The sequence below is a fragment of the Topomyia yanbarensis genome, chromosome 3 (assembly GCF_030247195.1).
Source record: "Topomyia yanbarensis strain Yona2022 chromosome 3, ASM3024719v1, whole genome shotgun sequence".
NCBI lineage: Eukaryota > Metazoa > Arthropoda > Insecta > Diptera > Culicidae > Topomyia > Topomyia yanbarensis.
In genome coordinates, this window is record NC_080672.1 from 316,332,748 (window position 1) to 316,358,598 (window position 25,851).

Below are 25,851 nucleotides of genomic sequence, written 5' to 3' on the forward strand. Positions count from 1 at the left end.
AAACCCTATGTATTTACGCAACGCACACCTTCATCGTGCGCGACAAGAAACATTTTGGCACACAAGCTCAACCAGTCGGCACCGTCAGTGCGATGCGAACAGCGAATCAATTTAGTTCCACTTGGCGTTAGTCCGACTTCAAACTGTGAATATAAATATTATCTCATCGCGAAAAATAAACAGAGAGAGAGCAGTCACACCCAAGTGTCCACTATAGATAACAAGGTACTAAAATGAGTTTAGACAGTCTGATTATTGACACCAAATATGGACCAGTGAGGGGAACGAAGAAACAATCCCTACTGGGGCAGGAATATGTGAGCTTCCAGGGAATACCGTACGCCCGGCCTCCGATCGGGGCACTCAGATTCAAGGTCAGTCGCAAATTTACTTAAAATTCTTTGATCGTATAAAAATAATCGTTCCCAAGAAGCGATAAATTGATAAGCTAATATTGTGAAATGACTCAAACATCACAACATTTATCAGCTGATGTGAAAGCTCAAGCCGCTTGAATGACTTGCAGGGACTATGTGGACCCCCTTCGTACGAAGTCGAGTGATTGACCCGTACATATTAGCCGAGATTGGGTAGTGTGTATTTAAGCTTAACTTATATTATTTGTAGGCACTTCCGTAAACTTCTCAAAATGCAAAAGGCTGGTTGGCTAATGAAAATCGTTGATTATTCGAACATGATTAAATTTAATGTAGGGAAACATGAGGAGACCTGACCAAGTGCGAGATTTAACAATTATCAATAACGCCTTGTATTTGGTTCTTAAAATTTTTAAAAAATATTTCTATACTTGTTTAGATTGCATCGGGTAATTTTAAAAGTATAGAGTGAAAAATCCTTTACTCATAGAAAATATTCCATAATTCATGAATTTGCGTTAAATGATGCAATTTTTTTTATCAAACTTTGTATGGACATATCTACTAATTTTTTTTATAAAACTCATACCATGTTATTCGTTATAAGGTAGTGAAAGAAGTCTACATTTACCCTTTGCAAGGCGATTTTTTTTCATTGTTAATAATGTTATTTTTAGCTTTATATAGGTTTGCGGGGTCACTGATTGTGATTCTAATGTGGAAAATGTAACATTCAAAATGGCGGATCCAATATGACGAAAGTGCTTCGCTAAATTTCATGTTTGTTTTATATTGGCCTAAAACGTCCGCCATTGTGTAACCGCCATTTTGAAATTTCAAATTCTGTTATCAGAATCGCAATCAGCGACCCCAAAAACCACATAATTCATTTTTATGCTAGTTGAGAAGTTATCCCTGCCTCAGAATCTTTTATAGACCAACATAATAATAATGGAGTATTTTTGCATATTTTGATAAAAAAATTTCGAAAAAAACTGACCTTCGAAAAATTCTGCAAAAATCTATTATTTAGTTCAATGTTTGAGATACTATCGAAAAAAATTTAGATCTCTAGGACTTTTAGTTCAGACACAACCGAATTTTTGTAAAAAACGAAATTTTCGAATTTTAATTGTTTACGACTAAAAAGTCATTAACAAATTCACATAATTTTTGTGCTAGTTGTACTCCTTATATCCCTAAGAGTTGATTAAAAGAAAGAATTCGTATTTATATGTCAGATTTAACTATAAATCCAATAAAAAGTTAGGAGAAGTTGGTAAGACGTATACGTCCAACTGCATCACAAAAGGTTAATACGAATATTGGAATAGCTATTTATAAAATTAGTGCGACAATGGACGAAAGAACTAATGCTCAGGGCCGTCGAGAGCCACACCGGGCCCCGGGACTTAAATTACTGACGGGCCCAACAAGTCATATATTGACTTCTCATACGAATATCGGACAATTGTAGTTATTCAGCCTTTTGAATCAACTCATTTTTTATATAATTTGTTTATTTGACACATCTCAATGCGTTAGCTTAACAGAGTCATGGATCGTTTACGCATTTAATAAATGGAAAAAATGAAAATTAATAAACGAATATCAATGGCTGTCCATCAAAACCACTTGCGCGCGAGTTTCCGTTGCGTTTGAAGACCATTACGTTTGGAGATCTGTTTCTGGGAGGTTTTCATACACATCTATTTCGTCATCATTAATGCTGCCTTGATGCAATTTAATACTGCCTTGATTTCTTGCTACTTGCTATTGGTGCAGTCTGCTGATTTTGAAGTACTGGATGCAGCTATTGCAGTTGTCATTAAGATCCGAACGAATTTTCCTTGGTGGTTTCTGAACATGGATTTCCGTGATATGCCTTCTGATCACCGAACTGGTATGTAATCAATTTTCCTTTAAATGTGTAAACACAAAAGCCGGAAAACTGACAGCTCTTATTCCAGGAAGAAAACACTGGCAACCCATGCCAATGTTCAAGCTCTAGCTTAATGATTTCAATGTTGTCGTGAGTAAGAACTTTACATGTACGAATGGAAAACCAATTCGAAGATCTGATGATATGATTTCATACTTGTACGAATATCTCTTTGTGTTACAAAAAAAAAATCTTGTTCTTTTCGTTTCTCTACACTCAATAACACAAGAAAAGAGTAAGATAATTATGACCATAATCACAATACCTTTTCCTATATATCCAAAGAGAACATATTGCAATATTCGAAAAACTGACAGCGATAGTACTGTATTATTATCGCTGTCAGTTTTTCGAACAATACACTGTTAACTACTTCTACTTAAATTTTCAAGAAAAAATATGTGTTATTTTATACAGCGTGTTTTCCGCGATGCAATTTGATGTGGGACACCCTTTAGCCCATTCATGCCCATATTGTTTGTGGACAACAACGTTTTTAAACAGCTATAACTTTTGATTTGCTCATAAAAACAAGTAAGGCTAATAAATGTGACTATTGGCTTTCATTTGAGTATTAACGTTTACAAGGATCAGCTCTAGAACTGAAGTTATTGCAGTTAGTCTGATTGAACTCCGATGGAGCAGTGCTGCCAGGGACCGTTTACGTTGACGACGGAAAATGAATTTTTCATATAACTTCGTTATGTTGCAATATTAGAGAAAACTGATAAAACTTCTCAATTTAGACTATTTTTGGCTACGTTTTCCACGCAGTTGGACTATTGTAAATATTCTAGGAGAATTGTAGTGAGCATTGGAAGGTAAAAATTGAGCAGCTTCTAGCACTGCAAGAAAAGCACCTACCTTTATGAAAAAAGGTTTTTCGAGTTTCTTGACCCCACCGTTTTAAAGGAAAAATAGTTTTGAAACCCTACATGCACTAGAAAAAAGTTGGACATGAAAGGGTTAGTAGCGTTTTTTCTCGATACCGCGTTTTTTTTCAAATTGGCGAACACGATAACTCAAAAACTAATCAACGAATTGGTTGAATTTTTTATGCGAATGCGCAATATGTGATAAACCACAGAAAACCGAATTTTGTATCCCTATTATTTTGTAGAAAACTGAGCGAATTTTACAGTAAAATGTGAAATTTTTCAGTTTTCATGTATCCATTCTCCGAAACTCGCTCTTTTTTCTATTTTGGTTCATCGAGTAACTACAAGTCTGCTAATCTTATTGCATTTCCTGTGTCAGACAATTTTATCAAGAGTTATCGTGTTCGCTACGGCGTTCCTCGATGTGGAAATGGTTGGATGTCTGCTCTTGGAACGATCGTATATGGGGCTTTGCGTGACTGAAAATATTTTTTTCGTGCAAAATTTATGTATAAATAAATGTTAACATTACACAATAGATTCATTGTTGCCTTGCCTTCAAAATCAAATTACTTTCGGTTTGAGCGCTTTACACCAGACGCCCCCCTTAACCATGCACCAATTTGTAAAGACATCCAACTGAGATTGCAAGTTTTGATAATATTAAATAGTTTAAAGTCATGAGCAAACGATAGTTTCCTGCACTTAATCGATATGTTTAGGTCATTCAGGTACAGCAAAATTATGAATGCGCCTAGCTGACTGCCCTGTGGACTCCAGAGCTTGCAACAAATGTAGGAAGGAATAGGTCTGTCCATTAAGGATATCTGGGTAGTAGTTCCTCCGTAACGGATTGTAAAATTTACCAACAAACACAAATTCATATTTACTTGGGACATCACCTCGATCAGTCGCAATGTGACAAATTTTACCGAGAAGTTATTTGAACTTTAATTTTATGTAGGTTTCTTCATCCTTTGCAATATACCCATTGAATTTCACCAAAACTCATTCGTAAAGAAACTTGCACACGTGTTGGCCACCAAATTATTCTTCAAGTGCCTGTTTCAATGTTTATTGGCCTTCGTTGTCGAGGATATTCAATCGCTCCTATCATTATTTCTTACCATATCCCGGATGGAAATACCTGGATTAAATTTAACGCACCTTCCTCCTTGCCTTTCGGTCTCAATTTCTGATTTTCTTGAGCAACCGTTGACGCAGTTCCACGTTTAGGTTCTTCATGTAACACTAGATACCCCGCATACTGTTGATTTGGGTGAATTCAGCACAGGGCCACTACTGATTAGTGTACATTTTTTTCTGTCGAGTTCCATTTCGTGCTACATTGCAATGTGAAAATCAATCTTGATCAAAAAACGCAGCCAAAAGAGCCTGCTGGTTCTGCTAGGGAAAGTATTCTGGTTGCAGTTGAAAATCGAAGTAGTGAACTTGCGCCTTTCGGTTTTTCTCCTATTTTTAGCTTGTGCAACTAAAGCGCAACAGGTGTAGATGATGCGCAAGTTGATTCTCTAACATGTACACAAGATGCGCATTACTTGCCCACTCTGCAAATAGGGAAAAAAGCGAAAGGCGCAAGTTCAATATTTCGATTTTCAGCTGCAACCAGAATATATGGGGAAGCCAATGCTTATACGATCTTCCGTGATGCCAGTTTGACTCAAAATCTGGCAGTTCCTGCGACTACGACATTAATATACTCACAGAAACTTGACTACGCGAAGATTTATTGAACTCGGAGCCTACACAATATACCAATGCGATCGCAACTCTTCTACCAGTCATCTAAGTCACGGAGGTGGTGTTCTTATCACGCTAGAATCTAACTGAAGCTGTACTCAAAATGCCTTAATATGAATGTTTGGTACAGGTTGCGTAATGGTTTTTCTGCCATGTTTTTTCCGTAGGCAATCCCATGTATATATTTTGAAAAAGGTGTACGGTATCAAATAGATCACATGAAATGGTTCGTCAAAGTTCACCCATTAAACTAATCATTTTCAAACTTTCAGGAAATAAAATATAATATATTAAACTGTTTCCATGTCTGTTTTATTCATTTTCATAGCCATATCCAAATGCACGTATTTTCCTCTTAACACTGCTCATATGGTCTTGTACAACGTTTGGGCCAACTTGTGAAAATTCACTTTTCCTCATTTCTGCTTCCAATTTCACTTTCTTAGAATGCTTCTGCGGTGCCTATTTCAAAATGGTCAAGTAATTTTCAATTGGCCGCAGTTCCGGATTGTTCGGGGATTTAAGATCATTTGGCACGAGATTGGTCTCCTTAGCGTTTTACTACTCTAGAACATTTTCCGAGTAATGGCAAGAGGCTAAATTCAGCGAGAAAAACGTGGAGCCATCGTTAGACCTCAAAAGTAGTGGTGGTAGACGCTGTTAGAGGCATGCTTTCAAGAGGACCTATTCATTGAATTCACGAACGGGATTCTTCGCTTTCCAAAAGAGTAAATTGCATGCACATCATTTGCATGCAATAGTTTTGGTAAACTTAGACATCTTTTGCTTTCTAATTTCCTCAAAGACGTCGAAATTATGACGAGCAGTGAAAAAATGAATCCAGCTGCCAGAACTCTTCGTCAACAGAGTGTAGAGTTTCCGCGCACAGTATTCAGTCGTCCATCGCGGATTTTGAACTTCGTACGTGTGTAGTCCACAACATTTTTTTACATCTTGCACAAAATGTTTGCTTTAGGTGCGTGTGCAAAATTTGTTTACGCCACAGATGTTCTACCGGCTTCATTTTCTCAACGGATGCACAATAGACCTTTCTCGTCCGACATAACCCCCTTTTTTCTTATTTTTATTCAAAAGACTACACATTTTTAAGAATATTTCCGCTGAAATGAGACTTTTTAAAGCTATCGTGATTTTTTAATGATTTTTTTAAATTTGAAAAATGCAAGAATGTTGAGTATTTTTTTCACCTTTGCAAGAATGGTGGGACTCAAAATATGTGTTTGGGCAGCACTGTTTTGTATATTTTTGCTTGGCTTCCTGGCAACGCGGAAAATGAAGTGGTGAGTCGCGGTACAAAGTTCATTGGTTATGTAAACCAAAGAGAATAGGGAAAGAGACGAATAGTGTGAAGCCAAAAATACCTTATTGAGCAGACCAATCGTGCAATGTAAATAAACATTACTCATGCCTGAGTTGGAGGAGATAAGTATTGTACTTCTATCAAAAAAGAAATTTGAATTTTCATCAGAATTTAGTTCAATCGTGATTGTAAGGTGCATTCTAGAGTATATGTATGAGTAAAAATAAGCTTTAGAATTATTTCATCTCTTTGTTTCGAAATGCACATCGTTTGATAAACAAATCCATCGATCGACATACGGTTTGTTTTCAAAATATAATAGGAGTCATTTAAAGTGCTGCCTATAGAAGCGGTTGCCAAAATTCTAGTGTTGAAATCATCATAAAGGGCGTGTTGCCGTTTTGACTGATTTTCACTCTTCGTCTCTTTCCCTATTCTCTTTGATGTAAACAAACTTAAGTGAACCTCTCGGTGGAGAACGTTGCATGGTAATGTTTAACCTCACTTTTTTGACAGTTCAAAGAGATTGTTTACATGATCTTGGAATTTTTGTTGATTCGATCATAGTATGAGAAACTTGGTTTGGTTCGCTGCCAAATGTTAACACTATCCCAACAAGGTCGCTCAGCTGTATTTTTTAATTGATGTCGGCATCATACATTGTTCCGTTAAATTTAACATTTTTACTTTTCTTGTACATGATTCATTGAAGAAGCAAGGAATTTCTAGCCAAACATTTGAAAAAAGTCTACTGCCAAATGCAAACAAATCGAATTTTGATGTTCTCTATTAAAATCCTGGGACAGAACCTGTGGATAGATGTTTTCTTTTTCTTTTTTTCTGTTTATTTTATCTCTTGTCTTGCATAGCCACTATTTTTTCCTCACATATTTTAAATGGACTGGCTACATTTGACAGTCCCCCATGACTGCATTTGACGGTTCCCTTTGGCTGCATTTGACAGCTCCCCCTGGCTACAATTGACATTAGGTTTTTTCGTATCCACACGTTCCGTCCCAGTTAAAAACTATCTATCTGGCCATGTACATAAACATTACGCAACAATGGATTATGAAGAATTTTGATAATGATTTTATAACAAATTATAAAAGAGCCCGGCTGATATGAAAGTCCTAACTAGCAATACGCTTATTATAAAATGATTATAAAGGATTATTGTAACTGATTCCAAAAGGATTATAAAGGCAGTGAAATACGAACTCAATGAATTAAGGGGTGTGTCTGATGTAAACAATATGCGCAATCAAACTAAATAAAACAGTATTCAATTTTTAAATAGAATTATAATGAATTCGACTAAAACTTCTTTTGCCTTTTTCTCATTTTCAAGTGTTTAGGTAAAGTTTAGATTATTTTATCGTTGTTGCGATCAATTTCGTTTGGTTTGGTTTGTTTTGTTCACAATGTTAGTCGCTGAGCATTTTGGTGATCTATGGCAATTGATGACCTTTACACCCCATACTAGGTCCGGTCCTGTTGCAGCTGTTTCGCCCTGTCCGGCACCGAGTCAACCGATGGTCCAACCTGCGCCGCACTCGTCTGTCGCTATGTCAATGGAAGGGACTTGGATTATAGGCCGAAATTTCAGCTACGGTGGGTGGTGTTGCTGCAATCGGTTTGCCTTCGGCCACGTTGGACATTTGGCTAACGGGAATATTCAGCGATTCCGATTCGAAGGAAGCAGCGCCAGTAGCAGACTGCTTCGGTTCAGCAATACGCTCCGGTATCGGACGAAGCTAACACTCCGACAGGACGAAGGTTTCAACGAGGGGCTCAGGCATAAGTAGCAGAGTCCTTGCACTTCCTGCTTGTCGAGTGAACAATTCCGACGAAACCACTGCCGCTCTCGCCAAGTTTGATCACCGTAATAAGTGCGACGTCAGCGGTATAGTGTCAGGATTAGTCGAGAACAGTGCCAGGACTGACTTGCCAAGAGCTACAAGATTAAATAGCAATGCGTTTTTAAAGTGACCATAGTATAACGTAGAGGCTTTAGCCAGATGATTTATTCAGCAGAATAAGATAGCAAAATTACCCAAAACATAAGACCTGGCTGCCGAAGTGAATCCACACACATCATTACCTACAGAGGCAAGTAATATTGGAACGCAGCGAAATTCCTCACAATGAATTGATCTCGTTAGGTGAAATTCCAGGAAGTACAATTTTCATAGCACAATTTAGTCGACCGAAATTGTAGTCCTCAGTCGAGAGAGAGACTGATAGAGTAGCAGCAGCTAGGAATTTTCTTTCGAAAGCTAGCAGCGGTTTCACGTATCCTGCGCTAAGTAGAGAGCATTAAGACAGATATCCGAAACATGTCAAATGCTATCAGATGAGAAAAAACGTCGCATCTATGACCAGTACGACAAGGACGGTCTGCTGACCAACAGTTCCGTCCGGTACCACCATAACACACGGCACCGGCGACACATATATATTCACAACATACTAATTACTTATCCTTCCGAAAAAGTAAATAAATTGACTATGCAATTTATCATTTGCTGCCTAGTTATTTCCTGCCAATTTGAACACGACAGCAGTTGCAGAAAGCTTTATTGCGGTGCAAAAATGATGGCAACTCGGGATATAATATAAATTTACATATAATTTCTCCTCCCTGATATTCTTCCAGAATTTATAATGCTCTGCATTCTTATCACTCCTATCAAATCCTTCTTACTCCTTATCGTCAGTACCGAGCACTGTTTTGCATTTGCCGGCTAAATCAACGACAGTGCGATAATCGTCAATCGACGAAACTTTTGCTGTAATGGAACTTGAACACGAATAATAAATAATTGTTCCATTCGAAAGCGATAACCTTGTTGTCCTCATGTTTGCAGCTATCATACGCTGGTAGGCATTCTGACCAATGGGAACGTTTTTCGGTATGGGCATTGAACGATCATTTCAACAACTTATCATCGACCGAATTCGTTACCTATAAAGTTCAGGTAAACTTCACCACCTAAAAATGAGTAATAAATCGGATCATCTTGTTAAGCTACCAGTACACTGTTTGTAATAACGTCAAATATTTCGCATCTTTCGTGAAATAAATTTGAACTGCTGTGTACTGGCTCTTCAAATATTTGATCAAACACAGTTTGCCAAATATTTCATTCTTGTTTATGTTTATGTTTATGTTTATTACCTTCACCAACAAGCCCCTTGGCCCCAATGGTGGTTGCTTAAACTAATTACATTTTAAAATTGACAACATTTTCGCTTTTATAGCATTCCGCGTCCGGTCGAAGTCGAAGGCCGTCGCCACACTGTTAAAAATTCGTTGGAGTCCGGTTACAGCGCTCTGGCAACCATAGTTGGTTCTCCTGAACGGAACTCGCAGAAGGGAGTTATTACGTAGAGCTCGAACGCGGGCTTGAAGATCCAGACGTCCGAGGATTGTAGGGCAATCCACTCTGGCAGAGAGTAAGTCCGAGACGAACAGGGCTCGAGAGCAGTCCCTCCGAATGCTGAGTGTATCGAGGTGTATAAGCTGGCAACGGTTTTCATAGCTCGGCAGCTGAAATCTGTTTCGCCATGGGAGATGACGAAGGGCGAAACGTATGAACCTGCGTTGGACAGCCTCGATTCTGTCAATCCCGTTCTGGTAGTACGGGTTCCAAACAGCTGAACAATATTCTAACGTTGAGCGGACCAACGCGCAGTAAAGCGATTTAAGACAATATACGTCCCTGAAGTTTTTCGCTATTCGGAAGATGAACCCAAGCTGTCGTGATGCCTTATCCACGATGTATGACGTATGTGGTTTGAATGTTAATGCCGAATCCATGATGACTCCGAGATCTTTGATGTGAGAGTGTCTTGGAATGCTCGAGCCGAAGAAATGGTAGTTAAACTGAGTCGGTTGGCGTTTCCGCGTGAACGTAACGATTGAGCATTTGCTCGGGTTTAAAACCATTCTGTTTTGATCACACCACGTGCTAAAGCTGTCCAGATCCCTCTGAAGAAGCTCGGCGTCGGTTTTATCCCGTATTTGTTGAAAAATTTTCATGTCGTCGGCGAAAGAAAGGCGGGGTCCTTGTAATGTGAAATTGACGTCATTAAAGTAGAGGAGGAATATTACTGGACCGAGATGGCTTCCTTGTGGTATGCCGGATGTAGCGAAGAATGGTGCAGATAGACAGTCCTTAATGCTGATTTGGAGTTGCCTTCCATCGAGGTAGGAACGAAACCAGCGCAGAAGTTGTCCATGAATGCCGAGTTTGTCCAGCTTCGCTATTGCGATATCATGGTTGATTTTGTCGAAGGCCGCAGATAGATCCATATAAATAGCATCGGTTTGCAATCCGTCAGCGAATCCATCCATTACATATGTTGTGAACGAGAGCAGGTTTGTCGTTGTCGATCGTTTAGGCATGAAACCGTGTTGGTCATCTGCAATGTAGTGTTTGCAGTGAAAGAAAATAGGATCTAACACAACCAGCTCGAACAGTTTTGATACAGCACTTAAACACGAGATTCCCCGATAATTGTCAATGTTCGATTTGTTTCCTTTTTTATGAACTGGAAACATGTGCGCTGCTTTCCAGCAGGAAGGGAATGTACCAGTAGTGAGTGATAGCTCGAAGACTCGCCGAAGTGGTTCAAGAAGCCCGCTGATGCACTTTTTGACAAAAATCGAGGGAACACCATCTGGACCTGGGGAACAAGATGCTTTCAGTTTGGCATTTGCTGCAAGAATGGCAGCATTATCGACACAAATTCGGTTGATGGTTCGTCCTAGAGAAGGAGTTAAATTAGCGGCGGCAGCGACTTGTGTCAAAGCGTGTCGTGTTTGTCAAAGCGATTATTTGTCTATTTGTCAAACAGTGTACTGACCAGTTTGTCAAAACTTCAAACAGCATAACGCTGCAGTTTGTCAAACTTGTCGATAGAAAAGTTTGTCAAACTTGTTGATAGAGAAGTTTGTCAAACTTGTTAATAGAGAAATTTGTCAAACTTGTTGATGGAGAAGTTTGACAAACGTGCCTTGCTCATTCAGGATAGCAAAATACGCCGTACGCGAAACTGATGTGTTTTGACAGAATTTGTTGTCAAAACGAAAAAATGTTAAGGTTTGAAATTCGGCTGATTGATTGATTGTTTTATTTACGTGACTTTAAAAAATTCATTCGCCACGTTAAAAAAAAATCGGCGCTATTTTGATACTGTTGGTATTTGTCTTTCCAGGAAAATCATGCCTCAAATAAATCGGAAAGGTACAAACTATTTGAATTCAATTGTTTGATACATGCTGAAATGTAAGCAAATGCCATTTCGTTTGAATCCTTTCCGATAGTTCACCAAAAATCAGCTGCTCTTGAAAAGCATACAGCAGTCGAGTATACTGCCAGTCTTGCGTGGTATTATTGTCGAATGTATCTAGTTGAATTCTACATCCGGGTCGGACCGTAGCCTGTCTAGACTATTGTTATTTTATCATAAAGTACTGAATGAGCTCATGGAAGTCGAGATGATGAAGAGTCTGTCGATAGCGAATCCATCAAACGGAACCTGCGTCTGGCGCTGGATATTTACGCTACTAATGTTGGTGCGCCAAATACTACCCAATAAACGGATACACTATCCTCACCACTTGCCAAAAACATGCTCAGGACAAATTGCTCAAGTAGTCCGGTGTTGTGCATGGTAGCTTTAACAATTTGGGGACGAGAAAGTTATTTTAGCTTCGTCAAATCGCCTCTCCTTCGTCCGTCTTCAGATCTCTCAAAACCTCTGTCGAACCGTTTGTGTTTGGTTTTGTTGCTCATGTGGTACACCCTGCTTTGCTGATGCTTGAATGTTTGGCTGTATATTTTACACGAGTACATCTTTTCCTTTACGTTGGTATTAGAAACCTTGCCTTTGGACACATATGTGTTATACTTTTTACCACAATCGCGACAATCGAACAGTTTCCCGGTGGTATGCAAATTCTCGTGTTTTCCCGGGTGTGAAACCTGACGTGTATCTTCAGCGTTATCGATTGAGTGAATGTTTTCGAACAGTGGGGACACATTTGAAGGGCTTTTTACCTGTAACAGTAAACAGTATATAATTGGAATTTACAGAAAAGAAAATAAGTAAAACCTTAACCTACTCGTGTGCCATCGAATGTGCGTCGTCATCAGGTACTTGTCCGCAAACTCTATTACAATATGGACATCGGTTCCGAATGGGTAATGAACGATCCTTCTTTAGCGGCAAACCAGCAGATTCCTTTTCTCCCTTTGAACTATTTTGTTTCATGTTGAGATCCGGATCCATAAATCGACGTAAACGCTCTGCAAATCACCCATTTCAACTTTTTCCTCTCCCATCCCGCTAATAACGTAAATCTTCCCATTCTCTCCCTTGATGCGCATTTCGGTTTTTGGTTCCAAAGGAAAATGTTTAATTCATCAGCGTCTTCCACAGCGTTTTCGATATCTGATCGCTCATCGTCCGCGTCCTCGTGTACTATCTCTGGATCCACTTGGATGTCAACTTCTTCCGCGCTAGGTCAAATCTGAAAGCAGCTTTCGGAAATAATTAGCTGCTGTATGAGGGTTCGGCGGCGTTTGTAACATGTAATGTAGTTAGATTGCACTAGCGAGGCAATGGAGAAATTTGGCATCGTCAGGGTGCACCTGATTTGTTCCTTTCGTTCTTCCGTAACGGCAAGCACGCGCCGAAATGCTTTACATAGGCCAGCGCAGAAACCACACCTGTCGGAGATGTGGGAGGAATGTGGCCACTTAACTGTGAATGTGAGAAAGTACATAAACAAGTGAGCGAGAAATGCAACTAAAATCCATACATAGGGGCAGATCACTTGCGATGCATTTTTAAAAATCAGCGAAATTAAATGCATTTATTTCCATCAACATAGAAATTCATAATGTATTTTGCGTTGCGTGCAATGTTGTTTGCGTTGCGTGTAAGACGTCAAAACCCTACAGAAAAACTAGCCCTACATTTAACAAAACGTCGAACAAAGTGGATCAGCGTAGGATGTTTGTTAAACAAACTTTTTTGCGAGGCCGTGCAAAGCTGATGCAAAAATGGAAATTAAATGCATTTTTTCAATTTGATGCAAATTTGTTATACATTCTTAGTGATCTGCCCCTAGATCCATACTGTGTTCATCGCCGTTTTGTATGTCCAACAATACAAGAGAATTAAATATTTTTCAAATTCCCGTTCTAATCATTTTTTGTCCAATTGAAGTCTGCCTAAACTTTTTTTAGGGTAGACCTTGTCGCTGTAGAGTTCTATGCAATTCCTTTTACACACACTTTTGGGTTTTGTTTTCCTCCAGCTGACATACATAAAACTCAGCCAATTTAAACGTTCGAATTATCTCGCCTGAAGTATTTATAATGGTGTTGAAATGCTCTGTGTCGCTGTAAAACTTATTCATGAGACGTACTGTGTAGATATCTGACGTTTGAAATACCGCACACCAAGATTTCGCAATTTTATACTACCGCCCTCCCCTTAAGCCCACCCAGTTAAACTCATTCCGGAACCGGTTCGGATTTCTGAATGGAGCCATTATGGATTCCAAATCAAATGCATCAAACGGTTGTTGCATTTGATTTGGAATCCATACTGACTCCATTCAGGATTCCGAATCAAATTCCGAATGGTTTGACCGGGCAGGAGTAGTTTGTTTTCCTCCCAATCCAAACGTCAAAACGGTACAGTACCAACGCAGCTGGATAAGTCTATACCGGTTGGTTAAGTTCCATCATAAAAAAAATTCGACCGAAAAGCTATTTTCGATTTGTTTTCCTCCACCTGTGACTGGTGGACAAACAAACAAATCGACACAGATCTTTCATTAGGGCCTAAGTCGCAATGTACTCAAATGGAGAAAAGCGAGGAAAAGTCAGTTTCAGTTTCAAGCTTTTCTAAATAGTTTTTATTGTAGGTATAAATTACTTCATGGTCATGTTTTTCCGGAAGCATCTTTGGTTGAACCTTATGACAATATTTTTTTTTCCCTTTTTTATTTCGACTATGTTAGTCACATTTTTCTTTTTTTTTTTACGTTTTAACGACATTCAATTAGCTAGAGATTACTGGGTAGGGAAGGTTATGAAACTTAGAGCCATAGTACTCAAGTGAGAGCAAGGATGTGAAGTAAACAGATCGGAAAACTAGAAGTGGCAGGGTCATTAGAACAGGCTTAATATCGTGCGGGCTTAATTTTTGCCTTCTGATAATGAGGGTCGAGCTTAGGCAGAATAACTACGAATCACTCGAGTTCACTATCATGTGTCCTTGATAAAGGTAGACGTATCTATCTTTACCGTGACAACCGGCAAAAATTAAGCCACGCAAGATCACCACTGAAAACCTGTCGACGATTAGCATCAATCTGAATGATGATTGCTGCTGTTCATCTCTGTATGCCTTTTGAATGCCGGGATAGATTTTTATTAGACTATTGTCACTGTTCTCACAGTCGTGGCGGGTTTGCTACATTGTGTGAGGCAGTGGCTGTGTCTACAGCGGCTACCCACCGCTGCCGATGGAATCCCATCAGTTTCTTTTTCTTTTTTCCCTTTTTTATTTCGACTATGTTAGTCACATTTTTCTTTTTTTTTTACGTTTTAACGACATTCAATTAGCTAGAGATTACTGGGTAGGGAAGGTTATGAAACTTAGAGCCATAGTACTCAAGTGAGAGCAAGGATGTGAAGTAAACAGATCGGAAAACTAGAAGTGGCAGGGTCATTAGAACAGGCTTAATATCGTGCGGGCTTAATTTTTGCCTTCTGATAATGAGGGTCGAGCTTAGGCAGAATAACTACGAATCACTCGAGTTCACTATCATGTGTCCTTGATAAAGGTAGACGTATCTATCTTTACCGTGACAACCGGCAAAAATTAAGCCACGCAAGATCACCACTGAAAACCTGTCGACGATTAGCATCAATCTGAATGATGATTGCTGCTGTTCATCTCTGTATGCCTTTTGAATGCCGGGATAGATTTTTATTAGACTATTGTCACTGTTCTCACAGTCGTGGCGGGTTTGCTACATTGTGTAAGGCAGTGGCTGTGTCTACAGCGGCTACCCACCGCTGCCGATGGAATCCCATCAGTTTCTTTTTCTTTTTTCCCTTTTTTATTTCGACTATGTTAGTCACATTTTTCTTTTTTTTTTACGTTTTAACGACATTCAATTAGCTAGAGATTACTGGGTAGGGAAGGTTATGAAACTTAGAGCCATAGTACTCAAGTGAGAGCAAGGATGTGAAGTAAACAGATCGGAAAACTAGAAGTGGCAGGGTCATTAGAACAGGCTTAATATCGTGCGGGCTTAATTTTTGCCTTCTGATAATGAGGGTCGAGCTTAGGCAGAATAACTACGAATCACTCGAGTTCACTATCATGTGTCCTTGATAAAGGTAGACGTATCTATCTTTACCGTGACAACCGGCAAAAATTAAGCCACGCAAGATCACCACTGAAAACCTGTCGACGATTAGCATCAATCTGAATGATGATTGCTGCTGTTCATCTCTGTATGCCTTTTGAATGCCGGGATAGATTTTTATTAGACTATTGTCACTGTTCTCACAGTCGTGGCGGGTTTGCTACATTGTGTAAGGCAGTGGCTGTGTCTACAGCGGCTACCCACCGCTGCCGATGGAATCCCATCAGTTTCTTTTTCTTTTTTCCCTTTTTTATTTCGACTATGTTAGTCACATTTTTCTTTTTTTTTTTACGTTTTAACGACATTCAATTAGCTAGAGATTACTGGGTAGGGAAGGTTATGAAACTTAGACTTATGACAATATAACAAAGAATTTAATTCCTATGTGCTTTTAGTGGGTAGAAACTAAAAAAATGCTTACGCCCAATTTGCATTCCAGTCGTGATTTCGCACTTCAGCAACCACCATTTGCGAAAGGGCTAAACCGTTTACATAATTTTCAGAAGGGCGCGGTAAATGGGCTAAACTGATTCTGTCTTGCTGGGTAGGGCTGGGTAAATGGGCGAGCTTGACAGTATACTTTTTAATAGGGCTCAGCAAATGGGCGCATAGAAACCCAATGTAAATGAAAGAGCGTGTACATCCTTTTTCAAATTTCTTGAAAATATCAAAATATTCGAATGTTTATGTGCAAAACTGTCGAGTAGACATGATTATAGTAGATATTGCTTATCATTTATATAATAGAACCGCCGTTTAAAGAATAATTTTGTGTATAATAACCGTACGACCGGTTCTGTCTAAAATGTAAGTTTAGCCTTTATATTCCATATGAGAAGAAGGGTCTAAGTAGAAACCTTGAAGAAAATGTATGTTTCGCCGTTTTGTTTTCTTTAATTATAAATCGAACTAAAAACCATTTTAACTAATTTTCACCTCAATCTTGTAGTATTTTTGTTGCATAATATCATAATAGCGAAAACGCAGTTTGTTTACATTTGCGATTTAGGCCCTAATGAAAGATCTATGTGGAAATGTGTACAAATCCTTATCCATCATCCAGAAAGCAATCGTTTTATAGTCCAATGCTTGATCTTACGATTCAGCATATGCCACCGGGTTTTGCATCCAGCGCCGATTGGTCAATGTATGAACCAGGGGTGACATTACGCATCTCGAAACGAAAGGTTTATTGTACTCAAGCTTGTGTGAAAAGGTCGATTAGAATTGGTTGCATAATGTGGCACCAGGTTCCCATTGTTTCAAACCTTATCCCTCTTGAGTTGATAGTCTTTCAAAGAGCATCGAAAGTATTCAAGTAATGTAAATTTTAAAAGTCCATGTAAACAAGTCTTAGGTAAACAAGCACACTGAACTGTCAGAAAAGTGAGGTTATACATTTTCATGCAATGCTCTATGTTTTGACAGGTATATGAATGAATCATTTCAGCATCAGTGATGCCAGGTCTATTTAAACAATAGCCTGCAGTGAAAATATAAAAGTCTGCAGATTGATACAAAAATCTTCAATAAATTTGACATCAGGAATCAGGAATCAGCGTCTGGCTCAAATGGCACGTTCCCCATGTTGATCGGAGATTTGTGCCTTGCCAAGAATCGTCTTTTCATCATTTTCCTGATGGGAAGGATTGGGGAAGTGGTAAGGTTAGGAGTAAGGATAACAACGACACAGAACAATTAAAACAGAGCATTCTGCACCCGGAGTGATGCTGAACGATCTGCAGGTGCTACAACAGCAGGAATAAAACTTCCAACCCCCGGAGGGATTTAGAACCTCTACTCAAACAGTGAGCGGATATATCAACACCCCCGAGGGGATATTGAGATAACAGAACGACAACACCCCCGAAGAGATATTGTCATTCAAATACGGCTAAAAAACTATAGCTCTTTACCACACTGGGTTAGGAACAAAAGCATATCCTTAAATTTCAGCTCTCTGTACATAGGTTCATCTATGTATGGAGAACCAAAAATCCGGATGCGCAATTGCATTAATACAGGGCAATTGCATATCAAATGATATGATGTTCCGTAATCGGATTCACAAAGATCACATGAATAATACTCAGCGCGCTGAATAGTAGCCATGTGATAATTGAGTTTGCAATGTCCAGTCAGTGCCCTGACCAGAATACTGCAGTTGTGCTTGGAAAAATGCAGCAAATTTCTTGACATTTTCGGATTCACATCCGGCAGAAAAGCCTTTGTTTGAACGCAAGTTTGCAAGCTACGCCAATGGTTGGCATGTTCGAATGCAGCCCAAGAGCGAATCTTGTGCTTTATCCAACTTATTGACAGTGGTAGAACTGGTTCTGGACCAACGAAATCAGTCGCAGCGCCAGCTCTAGCCAATTCGTCCGCCCATTCATTTCCAGTAATACTGGAATGACCGGGTACCCATAGAAGGTAGATAGCATTTGAAATGCTAAGTTCTTCGATTTGAGTTCGACATGCGATTACTAATTTCGATCTCGAATCTGCCGAACTAAGTGCTTTCAGGGCAGCCTGACTGTCAGAGCAAAAATAGATTCTTTTACCGCAAATTTCCTGTTGAAGTGCGGATTGTACGCCACACAGAATCGCAAAGATTTCTGCTTGGAATACGGTACAGTATCTACCAAGCGAATGAGATTGGTTTAATCTCATTTCATGACAATAGACACCAGCACCGGCTCGGCCCTCCAACAAAGAACCGTCTGTATAACAAACTACGTATTCTTCAAGTTGTCGCTCCATCCAGCCAGACAGCCATTCCTCACGAAGAGGAATTCTCACATTGAAAGTTTTAGAAGGAAAACTACATGTGAGTGTAAGGTCACTGGGAGCAAGTGTATATTCATCCCAAGTAACCATTTGGGGCCACAGTCTTGTGTGGCTAGTTACACGATATATTGGGTTACTGTTCCAGAGCCCAGTAACCTTAAGACGGTATGCACAAGAAAGTGCTTCTTGTTTCAGAAACACATGTAGTGGTTTTATGTTCAAGAGTGCCTCGAGAGCAGCAGTAGGTGTTGTCGAGAACGCACCAGTCATCGCCATCAAGACCATCCTCTGAAGATGGTTTAACTTTGATTGGATTGTCATGACTTCTCCCTTCTGCCACCAAACAAGGCACCCGTATGCCAGTATTGGTCTAACAATTGTTGAGTAGATCCACTGAATGTACTTGGGTTTGAGTCCCCAAGATTTGCCGAAAGCCCGTCTACATTGGCCAAAGGCCATGCAAGCTTTCTTGATCCTGAAATCGATGTGAGCTGTCCAATTAAGTTTTGAGTCGAGAATTACCCCAACGTACTTAACTTGATCTTCGACAATAATTTCAGAGTCAAAAAACTGCAATGGACGAGCTCCGGTTGTAATCCTTCGTTGCGTGAATAGCACCATTGAGGTTTTATTTGGATTAACTGATAGTCCAACATGAAGACACCACCGCTCAACAACATATAAGGCTTGTTGCATCAAATCAAAAAGTGTGTTAATGCAAATACCGGTGATCATTATATGATAATCATCGGCGAAACCATACGTCGGAAACCCAAGCTCATTTAGTTTTCTCAACAAGCTATCGGCGACAAGGTTCCATAGAAGTGGTGACAGCACACCACCTTGAGGACATCCGCAGACACTCAGTTTCCTCATCTCTACTTGTCTTAACGATGAGCACAGATGTCGGTTGCTAAGCATTGCGTGTATCCAGTTCGTGATATATGAAGGTACTCCATGATCTCGTGCTGCTTCCAAAATGGATTCGAAAGACACGTTGTCAAAAGCACCTTCAATATCAAGAAAAACTCCTAAACTTGATTGCTTTTGTGAAAAAGCTTTTTCAATGTTGTAGACAACATTGTGTAACAGGGTGATAGTAGACTTCCCCCGCTGATATGCATGTTGCATTGCATGCAGCGGGTGCTCGCCCAAGCTACCATCCCGAATGTTGTGGTCGATTAAACGTTCCACTGATTTGAGAAGGAAGGAGGTCAGACTGATCGGTCTAAAGCTCTTTGCCTCCTCATAAGTGACGCGGCCACCTTTGGGAATGAATTTGACAGTTATTTCCCGCCACGCTAATGGAATGTATCCTGTTGCAAGACTGCAAGTAAGAACCTTTTTCAAAATATGCTTGAAGTGTTCATATCCTTTTTGTAGTAGAACTGGAATTATTCCGTCCTTTCCCGCAGACTTATACGGAGCAAAACTTTCAATCGCCCATTTGATCGATTCGGTTGTCACAATTCTACGAGCAAATGCCCAAGAATCAGAACTGCCTGAAAAGAACTCAGGGGCAGTCGTCAGTGATGGCTCCGTACAACCTGGAAAGTGTGTGTCAAAAAGACAGTTGAGTACTACATCTTCGTCAGATGAGTATTCACCATTAGCAGTTCTAATGGAACTGACATGAAAATCTTTCGATTTCGAAAGTAACTTATTTAATCTAATAGTCTCGTTGAGACTTGAGACATTTGTGCAGAGGCTTTTCCAACCACTTCGCTCAGAGGATCGAAGGGCATTTCTGTATGCTTTGCGAGCCAACTTAAATGCCTCCGACCCGTCCCTGCGTCTGTGATTCCATGCTCTCCTACATAACTTTTTGAGTCGAACAAGTTCGGTATTCCACCAAGGTGTTCCTCTAGAAGCACGCATAACTCGAAGCGGACAAGCCTCTTGGTATGCTGCTACTATGAGTGAGCTTGTTTTATCCACGACCTCATCCAAATCACTTGGAGATTCAATCGTCGGAAGATACCCATGAAACCTAGTCGCCAAGCCCTCTTCGTAGAGGTCCCAGTTCGTAGATTTGGGATTACGATAGGTGACGATATCTAGCGAGACATTTAAATGATCAAAGACGATGTACTTATGATCAGATAACGACGGTTTGAGCTCGTTTGGTACGAGCCAGTTTGTCAACTCATGCGTAATACTGTCAGAGCAGAGAGTTATATCTAACACCTCTTCTCTGCCAGCTCGTGCAAAAGTTGGGCGGTTTCCTGCATTAAGAATGTGCAGATTTGTACTACTTAAGTATTCCATCAATTCGGTGCCTCTCAAATTGATATCAGAGCTGCCCCAAATTATGTGGTGGGAATTTGCATCACTGCCGATTATGAGAGGAAACCCATTTCTGCCACAGTATGATACAACCCTTTTGAAATCATCAGAAGGTGATGGTTCATTATGCGGCAAATATGCCGAACAATAGACGTATTTCTTGTTTATGTTGTCAACAGTCATATTTACCATGACAGTACAAATATCACGAGTTGTGAGGTCCGATATAAGACAAGCGTCAATTGCACTATTCGCAAGTATACAAGCACGAGGCATTTCACGTGGATTTGTCATGCCATTTTTGTTGAAAGCTACGAAGACGGGGTTAAGTAGCTTTCCAACATAGAAGTTTCCTTTATGGAAATACGGTTCTTGAACCAAAGCTATGGAAGCTTTCCCTTCCTGCACAAGGCGAGATAGATTCATAGTTGCTGTACGTTTATGCTGAAGATTAATTTGTGCTACTCTAACCATATTCGATTACAGCACTACACATTTCATCATCAGCACTTGTTGTACAGCAACTAGAAGATACCAAACACGTTGGCTTATAATCGCACATAGCGAACCCCGAAATGGGTATTAGGGACATGAACATCATTTGAATCCCACGATTTGCGAAGAAACGAACGTCCACTGTGTCAGAGATTCGCATAACACAGCAAGGGTAAGACCCACGACACTCCGTGCGCGACTGGCATATTTTAGTCCTGCCAGCCATTCAGTCCTCGGCACGGAGTAACACCTTGACTTGAGGACTCCTGTTTTTAGTCGCCTCCTACGACATGGGAACAGGAACCCAGTGGATCAATTCTTGGTTGACATACTTCAACCCGCCGGATGCCACACGGCCTCTAGGCTGGTTTTGTCCGGAGAAAGATAATAGAGTTATCAACCTCCTAGTGGACCACAGCCAGTAGTTTACATTTGCGATTTAGGCCCTAATGAAAGATCTATGTGGAAATGTGTACAAATCCTTATCCATCATCCAGAAAGCAATCGTTTTATAGTCCAATGCTTGATCTTACGATTCAGCATATGCCACCGGGTTTTGCATCCAGCGCCGATTGGTCAATGTATGAACCAGGGGTGACATTACGCATCTCGAAACGAAAGGTTTATTGTACTCAAGCTTGTGTGAAAAGGTCGATTAGAATTGGTTGCATAATGTGGCACCAGGTTCCCATTGTTTCAAACCTTATCCCTCTTGAGTTGATAGTCTTTCAAAGAGCATCGAAAGTATTCAAGTAATGTAAATTTTAAAAGTCCATGTAAACAAGTCTTAGGTAAACAAGCACACTGAACTGTCAGAAAAGTGAGGTTATACATTTTCATGCAATGCTCTATGTTTTGACAGGTATATGAATGAATCATTTCAGCATCAGTGATGCCAGGTCTATTTAAACAATAGCCTGCAGTGAAAATATAAAAGTCTGCAGATTGATACAAAAATCTTCAATAAATTTGACATAGAAATGTAGTATGTATATATTTTAAATGATCAAAAATGTTGAAGGCTTGTGTATAAATTGGCTGGCATAGGCTTTGTTCTGCTAAATATTTGTAATCTGCAAAACATCTGCAGTGAAAATGCAAAATCTGCAGATTTACTAATATATATGCAGATCTGGCATCCTTTTAGTATTCCCCACAGGAAATTCATCCAAATGGTGTAAAAATACGGGGAAACAAGGCAAGATAGGTATTCAGAATATGGGGTTAAATGAGCAGCTTGCACTATTTTTGTTTTTTTCAATAGTTAGAGGTACCAAATCATCGCGGCAATCGGCAGTAACGAATTAGGGATAAAAAAGGAAGCATCCTATCATATAAAATTTTTTGACGAGAAAGGTCTATTATTAGCGAAACGTACACAATATAAATATTATATACATAATAATATACATTGCACTAATTTCACCAAAAAATCAATACAAAAATCCTAATGGAAAAAAAGTTACAGCAATTTCAAAGTGATGCGGTTTGATACCGCCCACCCTTTATTTTATGAAACTTTATCAAATTGGATTCAAAACTGAGCTATGCATAGCTAAGTGGAGAACATGCCAATTTAGCCATTTTATTCTGATTCTCGAAAAGTTATCTTAATAGTTAATAGTATTTATTTAATTATTTCTCCCTCTAGGCACCCGTACCACCGGTCAACTGGACAGAACCGCTGGATTGCACGCAGCAATGCCTCCCAACTTACCACTACGACCGCCGCGTCAAGGAAATAGTTGGAAGTGAAGGCAGTTTGAAAGTGAATGTTTTCACGAAAAATGTAAGACCGATATTCCCCTGTTAGTAAGCAGAGAAAACGTATATTGAAACTATTTTCTACCGAACAGATTGACCGCTCCAAGCCCCTTCCGGTCATGGTGTACATTTACGGTGGAGGTTTCACCGAAGGAACTAGTGGAACCGAGTTGTACGGACCTGACTTTCTCTTACAGAAAGACATAATATTAGTGTCTTTCAACTACCGCACCGGAGCATTGGGTTTCCTCTGTTGTCAGTCCCCCGAGGATCAGGTGCCGGGAAATGCCGGCCTCAAGGATCAAAACTTGGCACTCAGATGGGTGGTCGAAAACATAGCCGCCTTTGGAGGTGATCCAGGCAGAATCACTCTTTTTGGTCACAGTGCCGGTGCTTGTTCAGTGCAGTACCACATGATTTCGCCAGCGTCTGAAAATTTGTTTCAGCGGGCTATCATTATGTCCGGTAGTACCTTTAGTGACTGGGTATTATCACCTCAACGGAACTGGCCGGAAAAATTGGCCAAAGCTATCGGATGGGATGAGCAGGGTAGCGAATCAGAGGCCCTGGCGTTTTTGCGCACCGTTGAACCAGAAGCTATTATTAACACCCAGGAAACGCTTTTTGGTCCACAAGATATTCAAGACGGACTTTTCACCGCTTTTGGTCCTACAATTGAGCCTTATGCTTCAGCACAATGTATTATTGCTAAGAATCCTATGGAAATGGCCAAAGAAGCTTGGGGTAACAATATTGACATAATGATCGGAGGAACTTCAGAAGAAGGTCTGCTGACACTACAAAAGATCATTCCACAACCCAAGGTGCTGCAAGATCCTCAGCTGTTCCTCGGAATGGTTCCTGCTGGTTTGAACATTACAATGGAACAGAGAATGGAATTTGCCTCGAAGTTGAAGCAGCAATATTACCCGAACAGTGATCCTTCATATGACAACAAAGACGGATACATCGATGTAAAGTCTAACGAAACATTTTATAACAATTCACTCGACAGGTTTTAATTTTTTCCAGATGATGACCGACAAAGTGTTCTGGCATGGCATGCATCGTACAATTCTAGCACGGGCTAGCTATGGTTTACCCACCCGGACGTTCGTCTACCGTTTCTGTGTTGATTCGGAATTCTTCAACCACTACCGAATCAAAATGATCGATGATCCGAAACTGCGTGGAACTTCGCACGCCGACGAGATTTCCTATCTATTCTCCAACTTCACCGAAGAAGTTCCTGCACGGGATACCTTCGAATACAGGGCACTTCAACCGATGGTAGATGTTTTCACCGCATTCGCCATCAAGGGGGACCCTAACTGCGAGCGAACGGTTTCCTGGGAACCGGTGAAGCAAACGAAACCAACATTCAAGTGCCTAAACATTACAAACGATGGAATTGCTTTTATCGATTTCCCGGATGCGACTAGGATGGATTTATGGGACTCGTTCTATGTGAATGATGCACTTTTTTAACGTGCTAGTGATAAGTGGAAGTTATTGAAATTCGCGTAATATTTTTGATCAGTGTTTATTGTTATAAGTAATTCTATATCAAATATCGTGTTTACTAAATAAAACTATGATTAATTTGTATCAACAATACATCTGTTTATAAACGGAAATTAATTAAATGTTTGTGTTGAAAAGCTTCTTCGAGGTTGTTAAACCTTCAAAGTTTTCGAAATTTTATGAGCTTGACCGTTAGAAAAGTTTTTGAACATTTATTTCACTTTAAAAGTGCACTTTGTATTTGCATTCCTTGGCTTCATTGTCATATTTTAAAAGAAATTATAAAAAGCATCCGTTAGACTAATTTTGTTTGTGAACTTTCACTAATTTATTAAACTTACATTAAATTTAGGCATTTTCGAAAAATCTACGATTTTCGTCTAAAACCACCCCCCCCCCCTCCCAATTCTGGCTACGCCACCGGTAAAGTTCCTGGCAATTAAAATGATAGAGCATTGTCACAGAGAAGATTCGTGTTTCAATCCAAGGATTTTCACAAAGAGGCATATTATAATGACAATTGGAAAGATAACAAGACATTTGAAGATTACCAGACGTTCTCGGTACATTCAGTTTTTTTTAATGCAAATTTACTATATAAAAATATTTCGGATAAAAACTACAAGGGACAGCCCTATGGGGTTGTACGAATTGTGGACGTAGGACTGCAATACGTAAAATATTTAATTTCTTATTCCATTTGGATTAATAATAATTAATCAAACATTTCTTTCTACAGTTCACTTCATGAATCGAACCGTCTTACTCATCAGGTCATTTTATTTACAATGGGCGATCGAATCCGATTAAAGAAAGCCGATAGAAAACTGTGATGGAAAACCGAACTAATATCTGGAACTGCTTGAAAATTTAAAAAAAATCTATTGTGTGCGGTAAACAACCAGACCGATGCTTAAAAAAAATCATGTTTTAGACAATACAGTCACAGTTCTTGTATAGGACTAGCTTTATAGTTTTATTTTGCTGTTATTGTAATTTTCCTCAAGTACACATAAATGTAGCGAATGCAGTGGTCTTAATCATATATCGAAGCAAAACATATACAAGAATCGAAAATAGTTTTATGGATGGACTTAGATGCATTTTTTGAAGCGATTTTTTGAGTAACAGTGCATCCATTCATAAATAGGCTTTGTAGTACCTATGTATTGGTAGAATCAAAGTGGGATAGGTTGAGTGGAAATGAATCCCGTGGAATCAATAAATTGATGAAACGTAAATAATAAACCTTC

The 25,851-nt window shown here is 39.6% G+C and overlaps 1 protein-coding gene across 1 annotated transcript; it reads left to right on the plus strand.

Annotated features, from left to right (window-relative positions):
- Positions 1–63: 63 nt before the first annotated feature.
- LOC131694067 (esterase B1-like) lies at positions 64–25,824 on the plus strand. Its single transcript, XM_058982438.1, has 4 exons — positions 64–374; positions 22,962–23,099; positions 23,167–24,048; positions 24,107–25,824. The coding sequence occupies exons 1-4, from the start codon at positions 234–236 to the stop codon at positions 24,560–24,562; spliced, it is 1,617 nt and encodes a 538-aa protein (XP_058838421.1). The 5' UTR covers positions 64–233; the 3' UTR covers positions 24,563–25,824.
- The last annotated feature ends 27 nt before the right edge of the window (positions 25,825–25,851 follow it).

What these genes read in the sequence shown, in the direction of transcription:
- LOC131694067 (XM_058982438.1), top strand. Translation starts at nt 234, where the DNA reads ATGAGTTTAGACAGTCTGATTATTGACACCAAATATGGACCAGTGAGG. An exon ending in TGAATGTTTTCACGAAAAAT is followed by an intron (nt 23,100 to 23,166) that starts GTAAGACCGATA and finishes TCTACCGAACAG; the next exon opens with ATTGACCGCTCCAAGCCCCT. An exon ending in ACAAAGACGGATACATCGAT is followed by an intron (nt 24,049 to 24,106) that starts GTAAAGTCTAAC and finishes AATTTTTTCCAG; the next exon opens with ATGATGACCGACAAAGTGTT.